This window comes from Embiotoca jacksoni, unplaced genomic scaffold, assembly GCF_022577435.1.
Source record: "Embiotoca jacksoni isolate LCO1_2020_lvr unplaced genomic scaffold, fEmbJac1.0.p SCAF_11, whole genome shotgun sequence".
Taxonomy (NCBI): Eukaryota; Metazoa; Chordata; class Actinopteri; family Embiotocidae; genus Embiotoca; species Embiotoca jacksoni.
In genome coordinates, this window is record NW_027185241.1 from 9,062,121 (window position 1) to 9,084,558 (window position 22,438).

General features: G+C 41.1%; 1 protein-coding gene across 4 annotated transcripts in view; it reads left to right on the forward strand.

The window, feature by feature from the left end:
• The window catches only part of hdac9b (histone deacetylase 9b), a 37,270-nt gene extending 30,524 nt beyond the window's left edge, over window positions 1-6,746 (forward strand). For all 4 annotated transcript variants that reach the window (XM_069142984.1, XM_069142985.1, XM_069142983.1 and 1 more), the window contains 4 exons: window positions 925-1,047; window positions 1,585-1,762; window positions 1,856-2,070; window positions 4,820-6,746. In XM_069142984.1, coding sequence (XP_068999085.1) covers window positions 925-1,047; window positions 1,585-1,762; window positions 1,856-2,070; window positions 4,820-5,149 — 846 coding nt within the window. In that variant the 3' untranslated portion in view covers window positions 5,150-6,746. The remainder of the gene's footprint in view (window positions 1-924; window positions 1,048-1,584; window positions 1,763-1,855; window positions 2,071-4,819) is intronic.
• The last annotated feature ends 15,692 nt before the right edge of the window (window positions 6,747-22,438 follow it).

Genomic DNA, 22,438 nt, shown 5'->3' on the forward strand with positions numbered 1-22,438 from the left:
TTACTGACCAGAGCTCCCCTCAGACTCAGCTCACAAAGCAGACTATTATAGAGTGTGGCAGATATGACACATCTCTGAAACAATCTCACCAGAACAGCTGTGTTTTCCTTAACCATCACTGTTTATTCTCCCAGGGACCTCCAGTGACACAGGGAAGGGAGAGACGCCCTGACATGGGGCTGAAGGTTGGGGCTTAGGGAGACAGGCGAACTGTGGATTTTAATTGATATCCCAGGCACTGGTAGCCAAAGACACCCACATGCTAACAACATAAACACACAGGATTGCTATTGTTGCGGCCCAAGCTGAGGCTCTCATAAAAGTCACTGGTGGACTGTGGGGCTGCTTGTGGACCTCATGCCTGTTGCAAAAGCAAGGCGTGTTTGTGCACCGTTACATTAGGTATCCTTTTTCAGAGGGAACTGGTCCCTCGGGTCAAATATGGGCCGGATATCCACATACAGGTCACTGAGTACTGGTAGGGGTTGGAAGGATAAACATTGCTGTTCCAAAACCACATGCTGGTCCACTGCTCGGCTGGGTGCAGGAAGTATGCCCCAGTGCTGATGTTCTCTGAGAGAGTAGCCTGAGGGTCGGGACCGGGGAGCAGAAACAGGCTGTAGGACAACTGGGGACTGAAGAACTGAGGATGGAGCGGGAGATTTAGAGGTTTGCAGTGCTTTATAATAGCACATCATACTCACAGGTGCCATTCTGTGAGGGGCTAAGAAACTTTTGCTGCCTTTATCCATCATAAAACCTTGTACATTTCTGTTTGCAGCAAGGTGGGCTGTTGTTCGTGCATTAACCTTTATGCTACTGCTCATGTTGCCTTTTGAAATTGTCCATAGTGGGATTTCTAAATCTGCCCCCTCCTCCTAAATCGCTCTCTCTCTCTTGGTCTCTCCTGCATGTTTGATGTAGAGATGGCCTTCCCAGCCGAGATTATTTCGACCTGAGGGCTCTGTGTCCATGCTGAGTTTATATACATCTCCCTCCTTACCCAACATCTCCTTGGGACTTTCAACTGCGTCCTCACCCATTAATGTGAGTATGAATTTTGCAGACATTCTTTCATGAAATCCCATCGCAGACACCTGTGTAGTCGTTCAGTGAATGAAAGCTTCTCGGCTCAGTCTGGAAGTTACGAAACCTGCTGTCAGGTCGCTGACCTGTGGCCCCAAATGATTTTATCGACCTTAGATAAATATTGTTCTGCAGTGTCTTGTGTCAGGCATGCTCTTATCCTCCCCTATTACCTCATTTATCACAGCTTTTAAGAAGTCCAAATCCACTCAAGTGCAACTCCTGATAACCTAGCACATGATATATCATCTTTTAGCTCTGGCACATTCCACAGAGGCCTGTTCATCAGATGCTAACCACTGACGGTCTCTGATTTCAGCGATGATGCCTTATCTTGAATTTGTAACTATGCGACCCATTTTCATTCATAAAAAACAGTTGATATTATTAAATTATTGTTAAAGAAATTACTATACCTGACCATCGGGCCTAACGCACTGCATGTGTAGCGCGTATTCAAGATTAATCATGACTTTACTGTCTTTTCTCCTCTCTTAGGCTGCTATGGGGTTGAAAGACAGATCAACAGAAATCAAACATGGGCTGCCTGGGCACCTGCTGGGCCCTGTGCCCCTTCAGACTGGCCTGGAGTCAAAGGTGAGCCCCAGCCACCAGGCTCTCCTCCAACACCTCCTCCAGAAGGAGCAAATGAGGCAGCAGAAGATGCTCTCCTGTGGTAAGACTGCATATTCTTATACTGAAAATTCAACTACTTTTAAAGTATGATTACAGAAAAATCTAACAAGAGTTTTCATATTTTTTGGCCAAGGCCAAGGCTCCATGTCGTCCCACCCGCAGTCCCCTCTGGCAATGAAGGATCGCCCCTCCAGCAGTCGGCCCAAACTACCAAAACACCGACCTTTGAACAGAACCCAGTCGGCGCCGCTGCCTCAGAACACACTGGCCCAACTTGTCATCCAGCAGCAACACCAGCACTTCCTGGAAAAACAGAAACAGTACCAGCAGCAGGTCCATATAAATAAGGTATTGTGCTGGTCATCAATATTCATTCACAGTGGAGGGTTTTGACTTTCAAATTGCTTTTCGCAGCATTCTGTATTCCTTTTTAGGTCTCATGAGGTCTTATTTTACTGCAGGGAGTCTGATTTAATCACTTTAAGCACACAAATGCTGATCTATTTTTAGTCTTTTGTAAAAGCATCTGTGGCAGCTCAAGTTTACAGACCTGGGCCGTAGACTGTTCTTCCCTGAATCCTGGTGTTATTTCTGCAAAGCAAAGAACTTCTGCCTGACTTCAAATGGGGAAGAAATCCTTCCCCTGCACTAATTCTGTTATCATAGCTTAAGGCATCAGTGCTGTTCACATGCTAACTCTGTGAAATTCAATTCATCTAAGTTCAAATGAAGAAAAAAGTGCCCCGAATGCATTTTGTTCCTCTGTGGCAATATTTGTGTTTCTGTAAGTTGGCCGAGGTGACCTCGCTATACACAGACTGTAATTATTCTGGTGAGGGACGTGTGTGAGGTGGCAGAAACTGTGAAAGGCTGTATTGTGTGAGTTCACGTAGCGATGTGTCCCAACGCTGGGCCATGAAACCATGGGAACCATAGAGCAACTCATACCGAGGAGTATTAAAAAAGCACAACCCACGACAAGCACTTATTGAGCTGTACAGTACAGGTGTACAACTTTAACAGTTTCCGGTTAAATTCCTCTGTAACTCTAAAAATAACTAACATGTGGTATAGCCGGGCAGCGGAAATTAGTCTTAATATCAGCTGTAATTACTGAAAAGTACTCTGAAGCTGATTCGATTTGAAAAGAGCTTTGGAATAATGACGACATCTTGTCTGAAATACGTGAACAGGGCCTGCTCTGATCACTCGGCCCAATGAGATCGCAAGTAAAGCTTCTTTAAGTGGAGGTTATAAATGGCCACTAATCAGGGATGAGCCCTCAGTGTTTGTGAAGAGGGATCTCCAAAACATTGCCCTAATTAATTTCCAAGCAGTGGCTTGTCTACGGTTGTTTTTAAACTTCCTTCAGTGCCAGCAACAGTAGGGGGCACTAATGGAAATTTACAAGAGCTTATGGATTTTAGGAAGAGGTTTGAACAGTGTTTACTAATACCAAACTAAGGAGGCTAATTCTTATAGCTGAAAGGATATTTATATAAGGACTAGATTCTGCAGACAGTAATGTTGTGGTTACCAGCTGTCAAAGGGAAGATACTTCTCTGCCTGTTCTTGGAGCCCTCTGGTGGTTAAATAATCATATCACGGCACCATTAGTTCTGCAAGTCACTGAAGTATCCCTCTCATATGCCTCTGTTAAACAAATATTGAACTGTTACTTAATTAAAATGTAGTTTTTACAGTTCGTATCCTTTTTCCTTAAATGCAAACCTGTGCTTTAAGACGTGCTGATGTCCGGGTGCTAAATGTTAATAAAAATAGAGAATTGACACTGATAGACGTAAACATTTTTGATGGGAGTAAAAAACAAACACAGATGAAGTAAGAATATGCATGTAAATTGCCTAGGTTTAGAGTGTAATATGATGGGCTCATGAATGGTGCCAGTAGAGAGGACGTTGGCTCAGTTTGATGGAGCAGAATGCCATATGCTCTGTTGATATCCTCTTTGGCAAGCCAATGTAATGCCATTCTCCCTACACCAGAAGCGTGGCTCCAGTAACAGCAGAATATAATCTCAGTTTTCTAGGAAAATACATGATTCACCATAGGCCAGACCTCGTACATTCGGATCTGTATTTTATAATGTACGTGGGTGACACTAATCCCCTTAAGTGGCCGTAACCATTACTGAATGTTTATTAACTCATACAAAAGGTAGGCACAATGGCTAATCTGTCTCTACTCTTAACCCTCCTAACATGTTGTTTACCAAAGCCACCAGCCACATCATTAAAGTTACAATAGCTTCCATAAATACAGCTGTTTACAATTGTATGTGTAAATGTGACATTTAATTCACTAATATTCTGCATAATATAACTGCCTCTTTTCTAAGTCTAAAAGTCCCCTCTGTTTTTTTCCAATGTAAGAAAAACACTCTATTTTGCAGAACACAGTCATGTTTGATGGGCTGCACTTATAACACGCTCACACACTAATAGGCTCGCGTAGCATCGAGAGCAACTTCAGTGTCTTGCCCAAGGACACTTCAGCATGTGGACAGGAGGAGATTGCGGTTAGTGGGCAACACCTGAGCCACAGCCGCCCCTAACCGTGTCAGTGTCAGTGTCAGTGTCACACAAAAATGTTCACACTTGTGGTGTGTGTTTTAAAAATGTCCAACGTGACATATATTTTATGTCCTTTTTTCTGTTTTATAATTACTGCAGTTTTTATTGTTCTTAATTTAAGGTTTTATAATTAGCATGACAATAATAGTTAAATATAAGCAAATATTAGTTAATATAGACATGCAACATTTGTAGGTCATTTATTTAGTTACAGAGACTGTGAAGAGTTTGATTTTGTTGATTTTGATTTGCAAGAGGATGAACATTTTCTGAAAATAGGAAAGTATTATTACGTGGCAATTAACTGACAGATGAGGATGGTACCTTTTGTTTTTTTTAAAGTAAAATCTTTCAGCTACTCTTTGGCTGTATTTGTATGATTAAAACTAGTGGCTGAAGCCTTAAATTGACATTGTTTTTTCTTTGCTCCTATTAAAGTTTGATTGTTAAAGATTGCTGGCTGCAGGATATCATCATTAATACGGAGCCAATGTGTTTTGCAGCTGCTGTCCAAGTCCATTGAGCAGTTACGTCAGCCCAGTGCACACCTGCAGGAGTCAGAGGAAGAGCAGGAGGAGCAGCACAGAGAGGAGACAGAGAGTATGCAGGAGGACAGGCTGCCCCCTGGAGGAGTCATCCGGAAGCACACGTTCAGCAGTTGCAGCAGTGGCTCGAGCAGCGAGTTCCCAGACGCTCACTACGGGGTCATCAAGGTCAAGGAGGAGCCCGCTGATAGTGAGGATGAGGCTCTGACCAATCAGAGCTTGGAGTCAGAGCAGATCAACTATCTTCACCAGGTCAAAGGAAGACTGGTGATAAGAGCCATGATCTGAGTATGGAAGAGGATGAGATCACACACTTGCAACATTCGCAAAAAAACAAGTCTACAAACATGTGCATCTACGATTGCTGCAGTTTACACATGTATACACACACACACACACACACACACACACACACACACACACACACTAACACACGCACACATACATGCACCGAGCAGCCATTGCACTGTAGGCCAGCGCTCGCTGCATACAGTATGACCCCTTGTCACTCAGCTGCAGCTTCACGCGTCCCACACTCTTAAGACTATCTGTTTGTGATCTTTATGTCGTGATCTCTGTAAAATATGTACTGGACGTTTTACTTGTGTAAATATTTAGACCGTTCTTTTTAAGAGCTGCTTTGGTCATCTCGAGTCTGCTCAACTGACAAAAAGTTATATGTACATATAGTGTGGATTTAGCATCAAAGATGATTTCTTGAGTGAAGCTTGAGCAGGTGTACAGCTTTGAAGAGCCACTTTATGTTCCCATTGTGTACATTTTTTCCATAAACTATTTGAATGCTCCTCTATTCACTTCATTGAGAAGTAACAGTAAGTTCTTACAGTGTGTTAAGGAATTTAAAACACTACGCACTCCGTTGTTCTGGAAAATCTGTGATGATGTTTCATGTTAAGCGGTCTCAGACCTGAAATAATGAACATCTTTCTTCGAGAGAATGTAGACTTAAATCCTAAGAGAGGATGCTTGAGGACAGTTGTGCTGGGATGATTTTACCGTTGGAATATGCTCTTCTGCTCCTATTGCAATTTGAAGGGTAAAACACTAAATCCCTGCTTGGGTGTGCAGGCATCTCCCAACACATCCCAGGTCTCCATGTCTCTCCCTCTCTCTCTCTCTCGGAGCAGTCCCAGAGCCAGGGCCCCGTGTTAAGCTGAGCTCTCCGCCCTCTCTCCCTCTGGGTCCAAATCAAAGCTCGGCCGAGTTCCTGCCCAGCTTTCAGCAGAGGAGTCAGACAGAGAGAAAGAGAGAGAGGGCCGGGCAGGAAATGCCTTCTAGAAGCCAGGAGTTGGAGTGATTCATGTGTGCAGGAATGTTGAGAGAGGAGGACCTAGGGTTGGAGGAGTCCAAGGGGCCAGGCTTGAGAATTGATTTACTGTCAAAGCGAATTACAAAGTGAGTGGGGATATGGTTAAGGGAGTCCTTTCTAAAGGGAATCGCTTCCTTCGTATTCCCCAGTGGCATGCTTACCTCAACATGCAGGTTTGATGTTACTTCAATAAAGAACCCTGGACGGGACCTTGCTTCTTCTTTTTTTTTTTTTTTGGTAAACCCATTTTCCCCAGAAAGTGCCCATTGCGACATGTATAGTCTGTCTTAAAGTGATCAATCAAATGTATTGCATAGCCGTAAACCTTCCTGTTTCATTTGTACCGTCGACTAAATGTAAAAAAAAAAAAAGTTAGTATAAGGTTCTGTGTTTGGATTCATGTGAGAATCAGAATTGTCTGTCTTCTACTGTACATTCAGATTGTCCAGTTTTAATGTTTTTAGTGTAAGTAAACACAATCAGAACAATGTGAGTCTTGTTCTGTTGAATCCTTTGATTTGGTTGTAATGAGAACCCCTTTGCTGCCAGTGGGGGGTGGGGGTGGGGGGTGGGGGTGGGGGGGGATCCTGTGGTCTGTTCATAGCAGTTTGCATTTCTTCTCTTTGTTGCCTTGCGTGATAAACTTTTTTTTTTTTTTTAAATAAAGTTAATTTACCTCTGAGGCGCTTGCATTTTTGATTGTTTTTCCATCTTGTTATGAGGTTGCATGGAGAGGAAAGGAAGTAAACACAACACATAAAAATACACATTAAAAAAAACCTTTCAAAACATTTTCTTGTAAATAAATTTTGGACATTCTTGATAATTTGAACATCAACATCTCGACTGAAGTGCCTAAATCATCAGCCCGGGTTGTTATTCCCACGATAGGTCTCTTAACTCAGCTCTGTATTTTCAGGAGATCTATGTAACCCTTTAAAGGGTGCTTATAGGACTTTCAAAACATTTCTTTGATGTGAGCAAGCTAGGCTTCTTGTGGCAGTATTAGAGCAGTCAAGATAAGGTGAACTGCGAGCGGGTGATATATGACTTGCATGAATACTTTCAAACCAAGCTTAAGCAATTTCACAGCAGGCTCAGTTCACGGGACTGACCTGATATGCTATACACGCAATGATGAGACTAAGAAAGTTCTCACATAGTCTAATATTGCTGCAAACCACCAATCAGAGAGCTTTAAAACCGTTTAGTAAGTTAGAAATCTCGCTCTCGTACAAAAACGTTCAAGTTAGAGTGGCCTTTGAAAGATTAAAAATGATATAGAACTATACCTTTTATCCAAACATGCACACACTTTCATGACAGAGAGCTCCTAAAGCATTTTCACAAAGGTGTAGAGTTACTTCACATTCTGAAGTATTTGAGGTAAATTAGACACTGACTCTTTCTTAAGTAGATTCCATCCGTCTTGGGCTTCAGGCCCTTGTGATTTTAAATGAGCTGTTACAAAGGGAGAAAAAAATAACGGAGCCCGAATCCATCTGCGCTGCCTCTCCCCAGCTGCCCACTGAGGCCGTTGTAAAAGCAAACAAGCATTTTTAAAGGTGTGAGGAAGTGAGAAAGACATGAGCCTACCTATTTCCTCCAAATGGAATGGACTCTATAAGTGAGGCCTGAAGTTTATCACCTACAGTGCTATAAAATAAATGTTTGGATGCAGTGTTCATACATAAGAATGTGTGATAGATGGTGGTAATGATGACTTTGTGGAGTCATAAATTTCAAGGCTGCAGCTCCAATGTGGATGAACAAGAAAACACATTTTTACCCTCGAAAAGTCTGCCAGATCATGAAGTAATGTGCAAAGACACTTGAGTGAAAATGGCACAGTCAGAGTAAAATGCACTCTAAGAACTGTGCTGCTGACAACACCTAAAAACCAGGCTTTATATATAGTGTATTCATACCACATGAACTGGACCCTATAACTAAAACCAAATTTGTTCTGTCGACTTTCTATTCATGACGCATCAGGAGCCTTTGTAAGATTAAGTTTCATAACAGGGAAAATTAAAAAGTGAATCTTTGCCGATAAAACATCACATTTTAGAGTGGCTTTAACCATTGGAAATGAGCTTTACTGCAACTATCATACCATGGCCTCCTTCCGGTGTTCATCCTATTGTACCCATCTGATTTACACCAGAGTTCCAAAGTGAATGCAGTTAAGCTGCAGTCGCTTATTCAACGTGACGGCATTGATGTGATCAGTGTCTCAATTGTGAAGATAAAACCATTCTCAGTTCTTTTTTTTTATTATTATGAACATCACCATCCCAAAGCAGGTGAACTCTACAATAAAATCACAGCTCAAGTGATCATCATTTGTAAACAGAGCTTTGCATCTGAGTCGTCAAACTTCTCGGTTGCTACTTACCTGACCACAATGGCTGTCATGTCAGCAAATGTGAAAATATTAGCAGCTTCCAGAGACCAAGTCAGAGAGGAGCATACTTTGGAAAAACTGTTTTTCCCATTCTTTTCACAATCTACAATCATAGTCTGTTGTAAAGCTCTGATACAAGGAACCCAGATTGACCTGAGCATGTATTTCAAGTGTATCTTTCTAAATTTGAAATTGGAATACAATAACATCGACTTGCACAACCTGCAAGATCCTGAGAGACCCTCAAACACCAACCTGCGACCTGAGAAGACATCTGCTGACTCACTCTTACAACAGCCTCTATCTGACTCCAGTTGGATTATTTTGCCTTCATGGTGTACATAATGTTTTGAAAGGATGTAAAAACAAGTTTTGGCATTGTTGCAGTGCACGGAGAGACACTGAGATGAGATGGACTTCCTAATCAGATCAGCTATGGGTGTCAGTGAGTGTTGTTATAAAACACATACCTGAAGGAAGTGAAAAGAAGAGAATGAACATACACGTCTGATTTTAATCTGTTTTTATTTTAGCTGCAATGAGTCATGATGAGAAAATATATCTACCAGTTATGTGGCACTGAGCTAATCGAAGCGTGTTGCAGATTAGGGGGCATCTCACCCATGGCTTTAAGTAACTGGTTTCTAATTTTACACTCCCCCCATTACTGATTTAGGCTACAGTCTACACGCATGCAGAGTAAACATGCAGGTTAAGGCTAACTTGGTTAAGCAACTTAAAATAGATTAGCTCACCTCAGTAATAGTAATATTTGCACATTTTGGGTTTACATTTTTAGAGTAATGGCAGGAATTGCAAGGAGAATGGTCAGAGTAAACCTGCAGATGAAATCACAAATGATAATGGCGGGAAATTGCTAAAGTAGAGGCCTTGCATTCACCTGGCAACCCCGGCCATCCTGACCCCGCAAAGCCAAAGTTTCCCAGCTAACACAGAACAGCTGTGGAAACTTTACTTTTTGTGGCTTCGTTCAATCAGGTGGTGAGTTTAGCAGACATGCAACTCTGTTGATGGCCTTGCTCAGCTGGAGAAAGAGAAAAACTGGGACGACCTGCATTTGTGTTTTCTCCCGCCAGTTGTTCTTGAGCAATTTCATCAGGTCACAAATCTTAAAATAAAACCCCGTTATGCTGCTGGAAGCTAACAGGCACTAAAACCATCTGATACTTTCACCATGATTGCACAATTTCATGACTGACATAGCGCCATACGATGCCTAGAAACTTCTGAATCCGACTGTTGAAGTGGGCGGTTTTGGTTTATTTTTAGTGTTAACAAATCGAAAACACTTGATTAGCTGCAGTATTTGAGATCTGTTTTTGCTCATTTCATGGGTATTTCTGGCGTCTAAAACCAACAAATATATAACAAAAACAATGGATCAGTGAATGAACAGCACTGATGATACTATAGGGCTGCTGCCAGCTACAGTGAAGTATATTTGGCATCATTATACACGCCTTTTGCCTCTTCTGAGAACGACCTCTCAGCTAACGAATATTATTTATTTGTACATTTATTTGTTTAGTACAACAGGACATTTCATGTGCTTGTTTCCCCAATTATGTCCCCATTCATTTGGAAGGAGCTAAATTATATAATATCCCAGAGAGCTCCTATGAAGGGTTTGTTTGATGTTAGCTGTGACCAAATCTATTTGGTTTAAACTGCCATCATCAAGCATTGCCCACCAAAGTTAAAAAATGATGACTTGAACATCACATAAAGGACATTTTCCAGCTTTCTTTTGTGCCTGTCAAGATTTGTTATGATTCTGGCATCTCGTAGTACAACGTGGTGTTTTTCTTTCCGTGTGTTGTTAACCATGCTCGAGGTGTGGGGCACTGCAGCACTGGCAGCAAGCGAGTAGACCGTTTTGTGCGCTGGTGTGAAAAAGTGCGCCTCAGAAAGAAAAGAGACAAAAGTGTGATGTCAGATGGGTGTGCAGTAGACTCATTTCTGTTGGATTCTTTGTGGCTTGTAATGTCTTTGAGGCCAAGATTTCTTTCTTTGATGGCATGTATGCCTTGTCATTTAGCATTAATTCACACTTTAATACATATAAAACTGCATTTCAAATGTAAAGCTTTATTTGTTCAGTAATCATTTTTATCAATTCTAAAACTATGTGTTGCTTTCTCTGATAATAACACCTTATAACAATCTCTTTGTAAAACAACCTGACAACATTTTCAAAAACACCCTTTCAAGAATTCCACATCTTCCCCTCTTGTCTCCTGAGATGAAACATTGATAACCCAACACAGATAGCATTTATATCACTGTCAGTCTCCCTGCCTGGTGTCATCCATACTGTTATCTTAGCCTTTCAAGGATTAATATCCTTTTCAAGTTTAATGAGATAAGAGACCTGGGGGAGTTCTTCCCCTGCTGTGTTCAAAGACCGTCCGGCTTTAGTAACTGCTCTATCTCAGCCACTGATTGACCTCACTGATAGGTGATACTGAGGAACCACAGTGGCCTCGGGAAGTGGCCTCTCCACTGAGGGGATGAAGACTGGCAAACCTGGGCTCCCCTGTCTGTAAGAATCCCATCAGTGCGGCCCCGGTGTCCCTGGGACGCCGTCTCTTCCCTTTGATTCCTGCGACCAGGCACTTTTACGTGCCTTCCTCCCTCACACCGTCCAGCCCAGAGCCCATAAAGAAAGTCTGCCACTCTCCAACTAGTTGGACAGGACGTGTTTGTAAGTGTTGCCTGAATGCACCGTCAGGCAAAATGACACCCCGAAGGCTCGTAAGACTTGTGATTTCTTCTCCAAACCCACGCCAAAAGACCCTTTTGAGTTCCAACTCACATCTTCTGAAATGTTGCCATTTGTGGCTTGTGTCTATGAACCACTGAGATTTACCTTATGGTCTACATGGCGTTTCAAATGCATGTATTAACAAGGGATACAATCATAAGGGAGACACAGAGAGGCCGTAATAATGTTCTGAGTGAAACACAATACTTTATTATAACCTCATTCCTCAAAGAATTTTTTTTTGTTGAAAAATATTCACATCAACATCAAATTAACTAAATAACAATTATATAATAATTCAAATAAACTATCATTCAATGTATATACATTCAACACTTTGTGTGTATTATGTATGGCATTACCAATCTGTCATCCTGTGGTTCCTTTCTATAATTTACAATATTCTAGGAGATTTGATACCATAGCATGGTATGAGGAATGCAGCCTAGAGCAGACCTGCTCTGGGGAAATAGTTTTCAAGGGGGCTTTAAGGGCTCTTTCATTATCACTATATATTGAGAGAATAAAATGAGGGCCCCTGAAAAGGTCCCTGGGGCATCTGCATGCAAGGGAGTTGATTGTCCTTCATGCTACACACTATATCACAGGCTGATCTCTGAGGGAAACATCTGCGTGTGGATGGAGGCACGTGTTGGTGCAACTGAGTAGCAGGTCGCAGACACTGGGAAAAGCAGGGCCTCAAGCCCCATTAACGTCGCTGCTGCCATGTTCGCTCGTCTGTGCAATTTCCAAATAACGTCATCACTCAAAACACACTGAAAAGAGGACATGCTATGTACCGTCCTGTGAATATACTGCTGGTAGGCTGAAATTTATACTTTTAGGTTTATTTTGTCTGAACAGTTTACTTAAATTTAGCTTTTTTTCAAAATATCAATTTCAGGAAAACCTTTTTTTTTGTTCATATAATTTTGTATAGCAAAATGTATTTGTACTAGCAGTAGTTTCTCCATTGAAATTGCAGTAAATTGTCAAAAATCCATTTTCATGTTTTATTAATCAGTCTGTAAATACTTTTGAACATGAAAAGTGCTGCTCTACAAGTTATTTAATGACAACACACTGATGTAAGTCAGTATTCATGGTATTCAACAATGGAGCTCAATGCAAAGTCAAACTTATTTCTGTTGTCCACAGTTTTCAACCACATTTTATGGCCTTCATCAGTGATAACTATAATAAGCAAAAGTCATAAAGTGTGATTAAAAACTGCAGAAGCTTATTAGCTAGAAGCTAATTGGATCTTGTGTTGAAGTATTTAATTATTATCTAATATACCAGCTTCTCATCATAGTTTTAAGATAACTTTTGTAACTGAAAGATTATAGCTTGATGTATGGAATTCATTTTAGACGTCTTTTCCATACAACAAATCCAGTTAAGCAACCTCGTATTTAAATTAGACCCATGTCTGTCAAAAGTTGTTTGTCTTTGCTGTGTGAAACCACATCCTCAGGGACCATGAACAGTTTAAAGTAAACATTTCTGAACAATAAGTGAGCCGGAGAGTCACTGTATAATTCGCATGATTTATAATAAGAAATGAGCTCCACGATTTGATGTTGTGTGACTGTTTTGGGTAGAGGCCAGAATGAAACAGCACTGTGACAGCTCCACAGTGCTACATCACAGTTTTAACAGAACAGCACAGTGTAGGCATGTTGTTGACTGAACATAACGCACCACTAATGCAATGTAAGAATGTGTTACCCAACCAGACGGGAATGTGTGCCCACGCTGGTGCTAAGAGTCGTGACAGAGCATTTCTTTTGACAAACTGGGAAATCGCCGTATACACGAGGGGATCATGTGATTTAAATGCATTGGATGCCACAAATTGTGGTACACTAAAGTTTATGGCAGTTCCCCTCATGTTTTGAAGCTCAGCTGGCACTGCCACCTCATACGGCCTGGTGTTAATCTGCCATGAACAAGGCTGGATTATGCCAAAAGTGGAGTAGAAGTGAGTGGGAAACAGGTGGCCTCGACTTTCTCTAATTCCTGGTTCGAGCACTGGCTTCTGGATACAAAGTTGGACAGCTCAAAGTCTTTTGGGGAATTTCCTCACAATCCATTTTTATTAGTAAGTGAAAATAAACCTCAAATATTACTCAAGTGTTTACATACACGCATTTATGCAATGCGTATATGTGTATATTATGAATTTTGTTTTAGTGACTTGGCTTCAAGGAAAACTTTAGTATTTTGGGAAATAAACTGAGACTAAGATGATAAAATTACTACATGCTCTCATATCTGTCTTGTGGTAGCCTAAATAAAGTTGGTGCAGGCCCAAAATGATTAATCGAGTGGTTGCAACTAATTCTTTTAAAGGTTTGATGGGGATGGAGTTTACAATGGTAGGCTACATTAGTGCATCCAGGGGATATGCTCTAATGCCCAATATTGCAAAAGCTGTTACCAAACTAACAGCCATGTGTATGAATGGTCGCCCGCATGTGCTTTAAAGCTATAGTGCCGGACTTTTAGTTAATTTATTGTGCATTACTTTCAAGCCTTTTCTATACGCAATGTTGATAATGCCTTTGCAACAGATGCCCGGGCGGTTTCCAAGAGGCGATTCCCGAAATTTTATGTCTCACTGAGTCTCGCAAGATCTAACGTGACTTCAGAGCGAAACAAACTGGAAAGCGGATCGCTCGTTATTTTCACCCGTGTGTGCGCTTTATTTTGCACCGAAAAACAACATAAGAGAGGCAACTTTGGATAAAGTAGTGCTGAGAAGATGGAATCAACATGGCTTGTACATGATACTGTGCAAGCTGGAGGTGAGCTGGAGAAAACGTTTTGTTGTTTGTCTAAAATAGGGCTAGAGCAAACTACAGCTTGTGTTGTTTGCAGCGAGGTGTAGGGGAGTGGCACCTGTGATAATTAGTAGTCATTTTTATACATTATCTGACCTCCCGCTGCCACGGAGATATAATCATATATCAATCTTACTGTTCTCTGAGCTTGAGTTGTGTTTATGAAGCTCTCCAGTGCACTCTCATTGGTTATTGCAGGTTTCTGCTCATGACCCCCTGCTGTTCCTTTCACACTACAGGATTTTAAGTCATATCATATACTCCAGATACAGAGTACATTTAGAGGTCTATGTATGTGTAAAGAATCTAAAAAAAAACAAAAACAAAATACACCTCCTGCCACAACTGGAAAATTTTGTTTAGCAAGGGCTTGGCAATGACCCAAGTTGTACATGTTTACAATTTGAAACCGCGAGCACCTGTAAAGCTTGATAATTCATAATTAGTTTGTTCTATCTCGGTCTGTTTAGAGGTGCTGGTAGTGGGGTTTTGTTGTCTTTGTCAGAGCCAGGCTGGTTCTTTGTCCCTGTTTCCCTAATGGACAGGTAGCAGCTTCATATTTAGCTGGCATATTTTGCCCACAGACATGAGAGTAAAAATCTTTTCATCTAAATTGCTGCAAAAACACAAATAAGCACCTTTCTAAAAAACGATCAAACTATTCTTTGAAAATTTTTTTAACATATTTCCATTGTGGCAAATCTCAGGTGTATCTTGAACTTGGCTATTTGATTACTTTAACAGAGTTGAAAACAAATTATTATAGATATTAAACATATTACACTCTCGGGAGGGAATGCTTGTGGCTTGATGTTTTGTGGTCGCACGGTAAGAAGTTAAATAACAATAGGGCTTTCGCACCATTCGGTGCTTGGGCCCTAACAAGTTGTCTCTTTGTCAAACTGACTAAGTCGTTATGAGAAAAGGATGCTCGATTGCAGTTTTTTGTCATTTCAACACATCTTCAGCATCTCCATAAATAAAACTTATGGAACTATACCTGAGATAAAAGGAAAACATAAATATCATAAAATGATTAAATCAAGCCATATTCACATGAAAGACAACGGACAGTCTGTTTTGAAAGAATGTTCACATCGTTGCTTCAAAAGACAGTAGTCACTGTTATCATTTGAAGAAATTGATAACAGAGATGTCTGCAAGTCTGGTATTGGCGGATGTGTCACAACACATCACCACTGTCAGTTTCCTCTACAAAGTGGTCAAAAATCAGGAATCTCACTTGTGATTTACATGTGCACGTCACAACGTATTTGATTGGCTGCTGCATGAAAAAAAACAACCTTTATCAATCAGAAATACAAAAACAGCCATACACTCTACTCTATCAACATGGTTTGTGTATAGGTAGCTGCAGTACTATGTGGTGCAACCCTAGTTTTCACACTAATAGACACAGTCAGGTGTCAGTCAACAATTCCCAGACAGCCTAGGGAGTCACGGCAGCCAAAGTCCTCTGGTGCTGCGCTTGGATTAAGATGAGAGAGTTGCGGGGAGAAAGAAGGAGATCTGCTTTCCATAACTTTCTGGTATCCTGTGAGGCAGCTCCACTTCATAATCATAAATCGTCTTGATGGAAATTGGGGGTTCGTCATAACCCAACATAACAGGGAAGTTTCAAAATCCAAAGATGGACTGGCGGTTCTCATGACAGTTTAATATCAAAGGAACATTTTTGGAGATTTCCCAAGGTTTCTGTTCGGCTTCATTTGAAGTTTTGCAACGAGAAGGCAGCTACAGAAGGTTTGGAGGTCAACGTTAGTTTGAGTTTTCAAACCGCATTTTCTTCTTGTGATAGGCGCATGTTACAGCTCTGTTCTCTGTCCCTTAGATCGAGTGGATGTAAAAAGTTAATACCTGTGATTTGGGGTTTTGTTCCACCGTACGGTAGACCCAGATCCTTCATTTGTCTCCTGGAGGCTGTGAAGGACCGAGGTCCCTGGCCTCTCTCCCTGGCTTGTGCTCTGGCCAGCTCCAGCCCATGCGTGTAATGCTGTTTGTAATGAGAAATCTAAACAGGGAACAGCAGTGAGGCATGACAGGAATGTGTTTCCATTGGAACGAACTTCACGCAAAAAAAAAAGAGAAGAAAAAAGAAATAATAAGAAGAGGCAGAGATGTGTCCAGAAGGAGCGTTCACTTGGGCCAAAGCGGAAGACTAATGTTATTGTTCATTGGCTGTCACTCTGCCAGCACTCCCTCACCAATTGGTTCCTGGTCTCCCTACCAGTTTCTCCTCCACCTCTCTCTCTCGCGCTCTCTCTCTCTCTCTCTCTCTCTCTCTCTCTCTCTCTCTCTCTCTCTCTCTCTGCTTCTTTGAAACTCTGTTTGCTCAGGTGGACAGTGACACAGTTCTGAATGAGCCCCAGTCGTCCCCCCTTCTGCACGCATCGCTGTAGACTGTGTCATCGGCTCAGAGTCCGGAGGGACCTGCAGAGAGGTGAGAGGTGGAAGTTGAAGTTCCAACCCAGGTTCACTCTTGACGGTAGGGAGCAGGAAGTCGAGGGACAAACACTCGGAGGACAAAACAACAACAACAACAACAAAAACATAGAAAGAAAATGCAAAGAAAAGAGAAGCATTAAAGGAGGGAGAACAGAAGATAACGGTGAGGAGAAGGAAAAAAAAAATCAGACCACCCATTTTGAAAATTAGAGAGTGGTGGTTGTAGTTTGCAGAGGCTGTCTTGGTTTATGGTCCATGGAGGACGTTTTGAAACAGCACTGTTTAGAGTTTATTTTATCATGCCACGCCACCTCAGACCCTCTGTCAGGAATCTCATTCTGCAAAGACTAATTACAGTGTAAACACTGCATTAAAGTCTGTAGGCCACTCCACTTCACTATTTACCTTTTCTTCCAAACAATCCTGACATCCCCCAACAGATTGATTTTGTCCATAGAAACCTCCTCTGCTGGTGTTTATTTGTTTTGAAACTTGCATGCAATTCATGCTGAAATAGATGGATACAGATTTCAGTGAGAGCATGAGTAACAGACCTCAGTTTGAAAGATGGCAGATTTGGTCCCACCTGCAAAATGCAACTTCATTTCACTCTCCAGCTGAGTTTAACCAGATTTTCCAGATAAAAAAAAAAGAGAACAGAAAAAAATACCAGCATTCAAATTGGCAAAACATTCAGCAGATACACTACATTATATAACTGGTAACTGTCAGAGCACTCCGATACTAAAGTGAGACAAATGGAAAAGCTCACTACTTATAAAAACGATAACCAGGAAACTCTGCTTCATTAGCACATGCATGGGTATTGAGGAGTGGTCACTCCGTGTCAGTCACCTGCACGGCAGAGCCAGAGACCTCAATTATTACCACATGGGTCCAAAGGGCCGGAAGAGAATGCTTTTAAGGCAGAGAGAGTTACTGCCTCCCAGATCTTTCAGTATATAAAACAAACAAGGGAACTGCTACTGCAGGCGTGCGTGTGCGTGTGTGTGTGTGTGTGTGTGTGTGTGTGTGTGTGTGTGTGTGTGTGTGTGTGTGTGTGTACGTGTGTACGTGTGTACGTGTGTGTGTACGTGTGTGTACACGTAAGTCACTGTTTGCATGCTTTTGTATTCTATTTTTCATTTTATTATGCCTGGACCCGAACCTGCTGCTGTATGAAGACACGTTTTTGGTCAAATAAAGTGAACGAGGTTTACTGATGCAGACTTTGGTTACAACAGTGGTGCGGATCTGTTCCTTGAGATAAATACTGGCATAAAAACACTGAAGTGACAAGCTAAAGTCTAGAAGAGGCACAAAAGTGTTATGATTAAATAACAGATCGGGAATCTTTGGTGTTATATGACAGACTTATTATTACTCATGCGTTAAGGTGTAAGCAGCATTTAGATGTTTTTGCTGGCTGAGGTGTAGCTTTCTTGAGCTGCTTTATACATTGCTGGGTAGTTTAATCTATAAATGTGCCATCTCTTATCAGCTGGCCATGTTTTGTTGTGATGTTTAGTTGGTCAATATAATACTGTGGAGTAAAAAGTACAAGTTCCTCTAAAATGTCATGGAGTAGAAGTAAAATGGAAATACTCAAGTGAACTAAGGACTTAAGTACATGTACGTAGTTACAGTATATTCCTCCTCTCCATTTTATGTATTAATGTCAGGCCTTTAAAAAGAATAAATAGGGACATACAGTTTGATGAACAAGCAGCATAATCCCTCCGTATTCATCAGTGTTGGAGTGTATGACTTTAAAAGAGGAGACCAGCATTCTTGTGTGTTGTGTGATTCTTACACTGACACCTGAGGAGTGTTGACATTCAGGCTGGGCCGGTGTACCCGGCAGCTGCCTGGGAGGTGTAATAGGTTGTCTTACAAAGCACAGACAGGAAATGAACCCTGGTATCTAGCTTGAATCAGCTCCATCTGGACTCAATTATTCATCCTCGTTGTTTTTGGCTGGTGATAAATGATTTAGTCACACCGCTGACACCATTTCTCAAGTACAAATGTAACGATGATGTAGCTTAATGTTAAAAAAAAAGTCTAAAAGAAAAGCAATTCTGGTCCTTAGAAGAGGCAAATGTTGCAGTTATTCACCTGCTCCTGTGAGAACTATTGAGTTATAAAAATGTTTTTGTCCTGTTGATTTTTAATGATGATACAAGCCTACAAGTATTTGTAGAGTTGTTTCATCATGGTTGTGTTATTTTCACTGTGACTTAACAGCATTCGTAGACAATAAATCCACATTATGCCTTTGGTTATTTCAAAACAAAGCAAACACATTATTATCCGTATCTTGACACATTGATCTGATGTGAGTATTTTGCTGCACAGGGTGGAGAAGAGCAAAAACATTCAAATATCTTTCCAGTCCAAATCAAACACGGGCATTTCTGGTGTGGCCACAGGAGAAAGTTTAATAGCTCCTTGGAGGTTATGAACTGTTGACAGTTAATAAGTCATATAATTTCCCCTCAAAGAGGATGTTAGATTCCATCTGCAGGGCACCCAGTACAAAGAAGCGGAAAGTAAATATCTCGCACTGGAAATGGACTGGAATCTCTCAATGGCTGGTCATGGAGAGTCTCTTGAGTATGTCCCTCAAGGTTTCCTGATTTCTAGAGGCACGGAGAAAAAAATGACCACATTACTGAGTAATTTTCCCTTAAAGTGCGCCGACTTCTCTTTCACTTTTGGAGAATATACTGTAGGGACCTTTTAGAATGGAGGCAGAGCATTGGAGGCAGCTGACCTTCGTGATTACACCTTATATTATTGTACTTGTCATCTATTTTCTTTGGCCCTTGGGATGTTTGCCATGGTAACAGCACACAGCGGGCTAGTTGAGCTGACCCATGATGTCCCTTGCATTTCCCTGCTTGGCTGTGATGAAGGGAAGTCTTTGCCAATGATCCCTAACCCCTGATGAGGAGGGTTCTCCATTTCAGCTCCAGGTCCTGCATGGGCCTCGTAGCCCTCTCTGCTCCTTCACCACCACCATCCCACCCCCACAAAGGGCATGGCATCCTAAAATACACACCTATTTCTGAGCCAAACTGTGGCAGATCCCCTAAACTGTTCCTTTTCCCTGTCAAAGAGAACAAATGCCGGTCGTCAGAACCTGAGCCATCTTAAAGAAATAATTTGACATAATGGGAAGTATGCCGATTCACTTATTGACTTAAAGTTAGATGAAAAGATTGATGTCAATCCCATGTTTGTACATTGAATTTGAAGTTACCACCAGACTGTTAGTTTAGCTTATTTTAGCACGAAAACTGTAACCGGGGGAAAACTGCTAGCCTTGCACCTGCTAAAGCGCAGTAATCAACAGTTTATACCTCGGGTGTTTAATCCTAACAAAAAAAACAAAAAGAAAAAAAAAATGACATTTTTATTTGCTTGTTGTCGTAACTTCCTCTGTGTCTTGTCACTGTAAAATTGTGCCATCAGCAGAGTTTCCAGGGAATTACGCTGTTCTGCCAAGGCATAGTCTGGCACAGTACCCTGCATTAAATCACCAATGTCATTTTTACAATGATTGTGGTATTGATAGAAGTATTGTTATTTTTAATTAAGTAGACATGTTGTTTCCCAGCATCAAGTCACTTAAGACTTTGTTAGTATTAAATCAAGACCACAATCTTTCCTAAACTTGTGCTTAAACATAACCGTAAAAAAAAAAGTTAAATAATGCTTTAGTTGCTGCAAACAGATTGTCAGTAAACTAAATAATGAAATCCACAGGCCTTGCAATGTTGCATAATATTGCAAAAGATTACCAACAGAAGACAGGGTTGGCTTTAAAGGTGGTGGCAGGTGGATTTTGCAACCCTGTCTCAGTGATTCACGTCCTGACTCCAGTCTGTGGTTAAAGTTGGAGAAAGAGTATGGTTTTGGTCTTGTTCATCAAATTACTGGACTTTTCCACCAAACTACAAAGACAATCTTAGCCAACTGCTGCCAGTGCCCACATAACATAATATAGCAGAAGAAATACTTTATTTAGCAACATTTCCTCATTCTGTTCACAAAAAAACAAAATCCAGTCTGCATTATGTTTCCTTCAAAATACATTCGTTGATGTATATTAGAAAAGAAAGGTAATTTATAGGAGACAGGGTTGTTTTTGGTTATCGTTTGACAGAAACAAGATCGCTATTTCCAGTCTTTGCGCTAAGCTAAGCTAATTGTTTTTTTTTTTTTTTGCTCTAAATAGCTTCTTATCGAATGGAAGGACATGAAAGTGGTATCAATCCTCTCATCTAATTCTCTGAAAGAACGTAAATAAGCGTATTTTCCCAAATGTCCATTTACTCTTTTAATATGCAGAGCATTACAACCTCATTATTTCTGGAGTAAGTTTTCCTGTCTTTCAGTGAGGAATAAGACTGTGATTTGACTTTGCATGCTGCTTTGACAGGTATCTGTGCCATATGCCGTGCCACAAGCTTTAACAAGTCAACTGGACACTTGAGCAACCCGGCTCCATGTTGGCGATGAGGTACAGCTCCATGTTGGAAAGAGAAATGTAACAGAAGTACTGACAAACTCACACAGCTTCACCTGAGAGCAAAACTAACAGCGTTTCGGCTGACTCCTCTCAAAATTTAGGACATCCTTATCCAGGAATATCCAGAGAAGAAAAGTTGTGTTTTTTGTGTCCCGTGGGGTTGAAAGAAGAAAATCTATTTACAAAAGCATGAAAATATTTTATCACTAGCAGCAGGGGCAGGAGTGTTTTAATGACCTGATCCACAGGCCTCTGGCTGGCTGCAGGCTTTCTCAAACTGCAAAGAGCCCACTGGTCTGCCTGCCAACCCTTGGGGCAGCATTGAGATGAAACAGATAAGATAATTGTCTCTAATGAAATCCAGATCTCTAGGTCTGTCTGGACCAGGACTAGCCAGGCCCTTTTCTCCTTTTTTTTGTGTTAAAGGGGGTGTTCCATATACATCTTGAATTTGAAGAGAGACTGTGGAAGTCAGTCCCTAATTCAAACCAGAGCTCATGTACCAGCCCGTGGAGCTTTGATACCGTTTGAAGTTCTGCAAGTGAACACGGCACCATCAGCCTGCCGGACTCTGTTGTCATGACAACCCTAATTATCTTCTTTTACGGTCTCGTTTTTACACAGGAAGGGACCCATTATGTTCTTTGTGCATTTGCATCTCTCTGGGGCAAGTGTTAAAGGTCAGGGAAATGAACCAAAATAAGAATACAGCGAAGCAAACTTCTGCGTGTGTAACAAAAGGTGACTCACTGCAACACATCCAACACTTTGGCAGGCATTTCTTTTTGTTAAACATTTCTTGAATTACTCACTGAAACATATGTTTTCGAGGACCGTTGAAACGCCGACTTTCTGCTCTATTTTGTCAAGGTTAGAGTAAAGAAAGCCGTCATACTCTTAGAAGTTGATCCTCTTATAACGTTTAACTATTTTAGGTTATATGTCACTGCATTTGCTTTTCCTTCTTTGCACCAAACACTAAAACTGTACTTACTGTGAAACAGTATATATTCTTTGGTTAATAAAAAGCACTGGAGAGTGCATGCACTGGGAAATAATCAGCCATTCTCCTGTTTCAAAATATGATTTTATTAATATTTTGAGTTTTGTCCTAAAAAAAACAAAGCCCGATCACAATACTTTATTATAATGCGATAATACTCTTGTAATACAAAATAAACACAGTGCTGTTTTTCCTGATGGGTT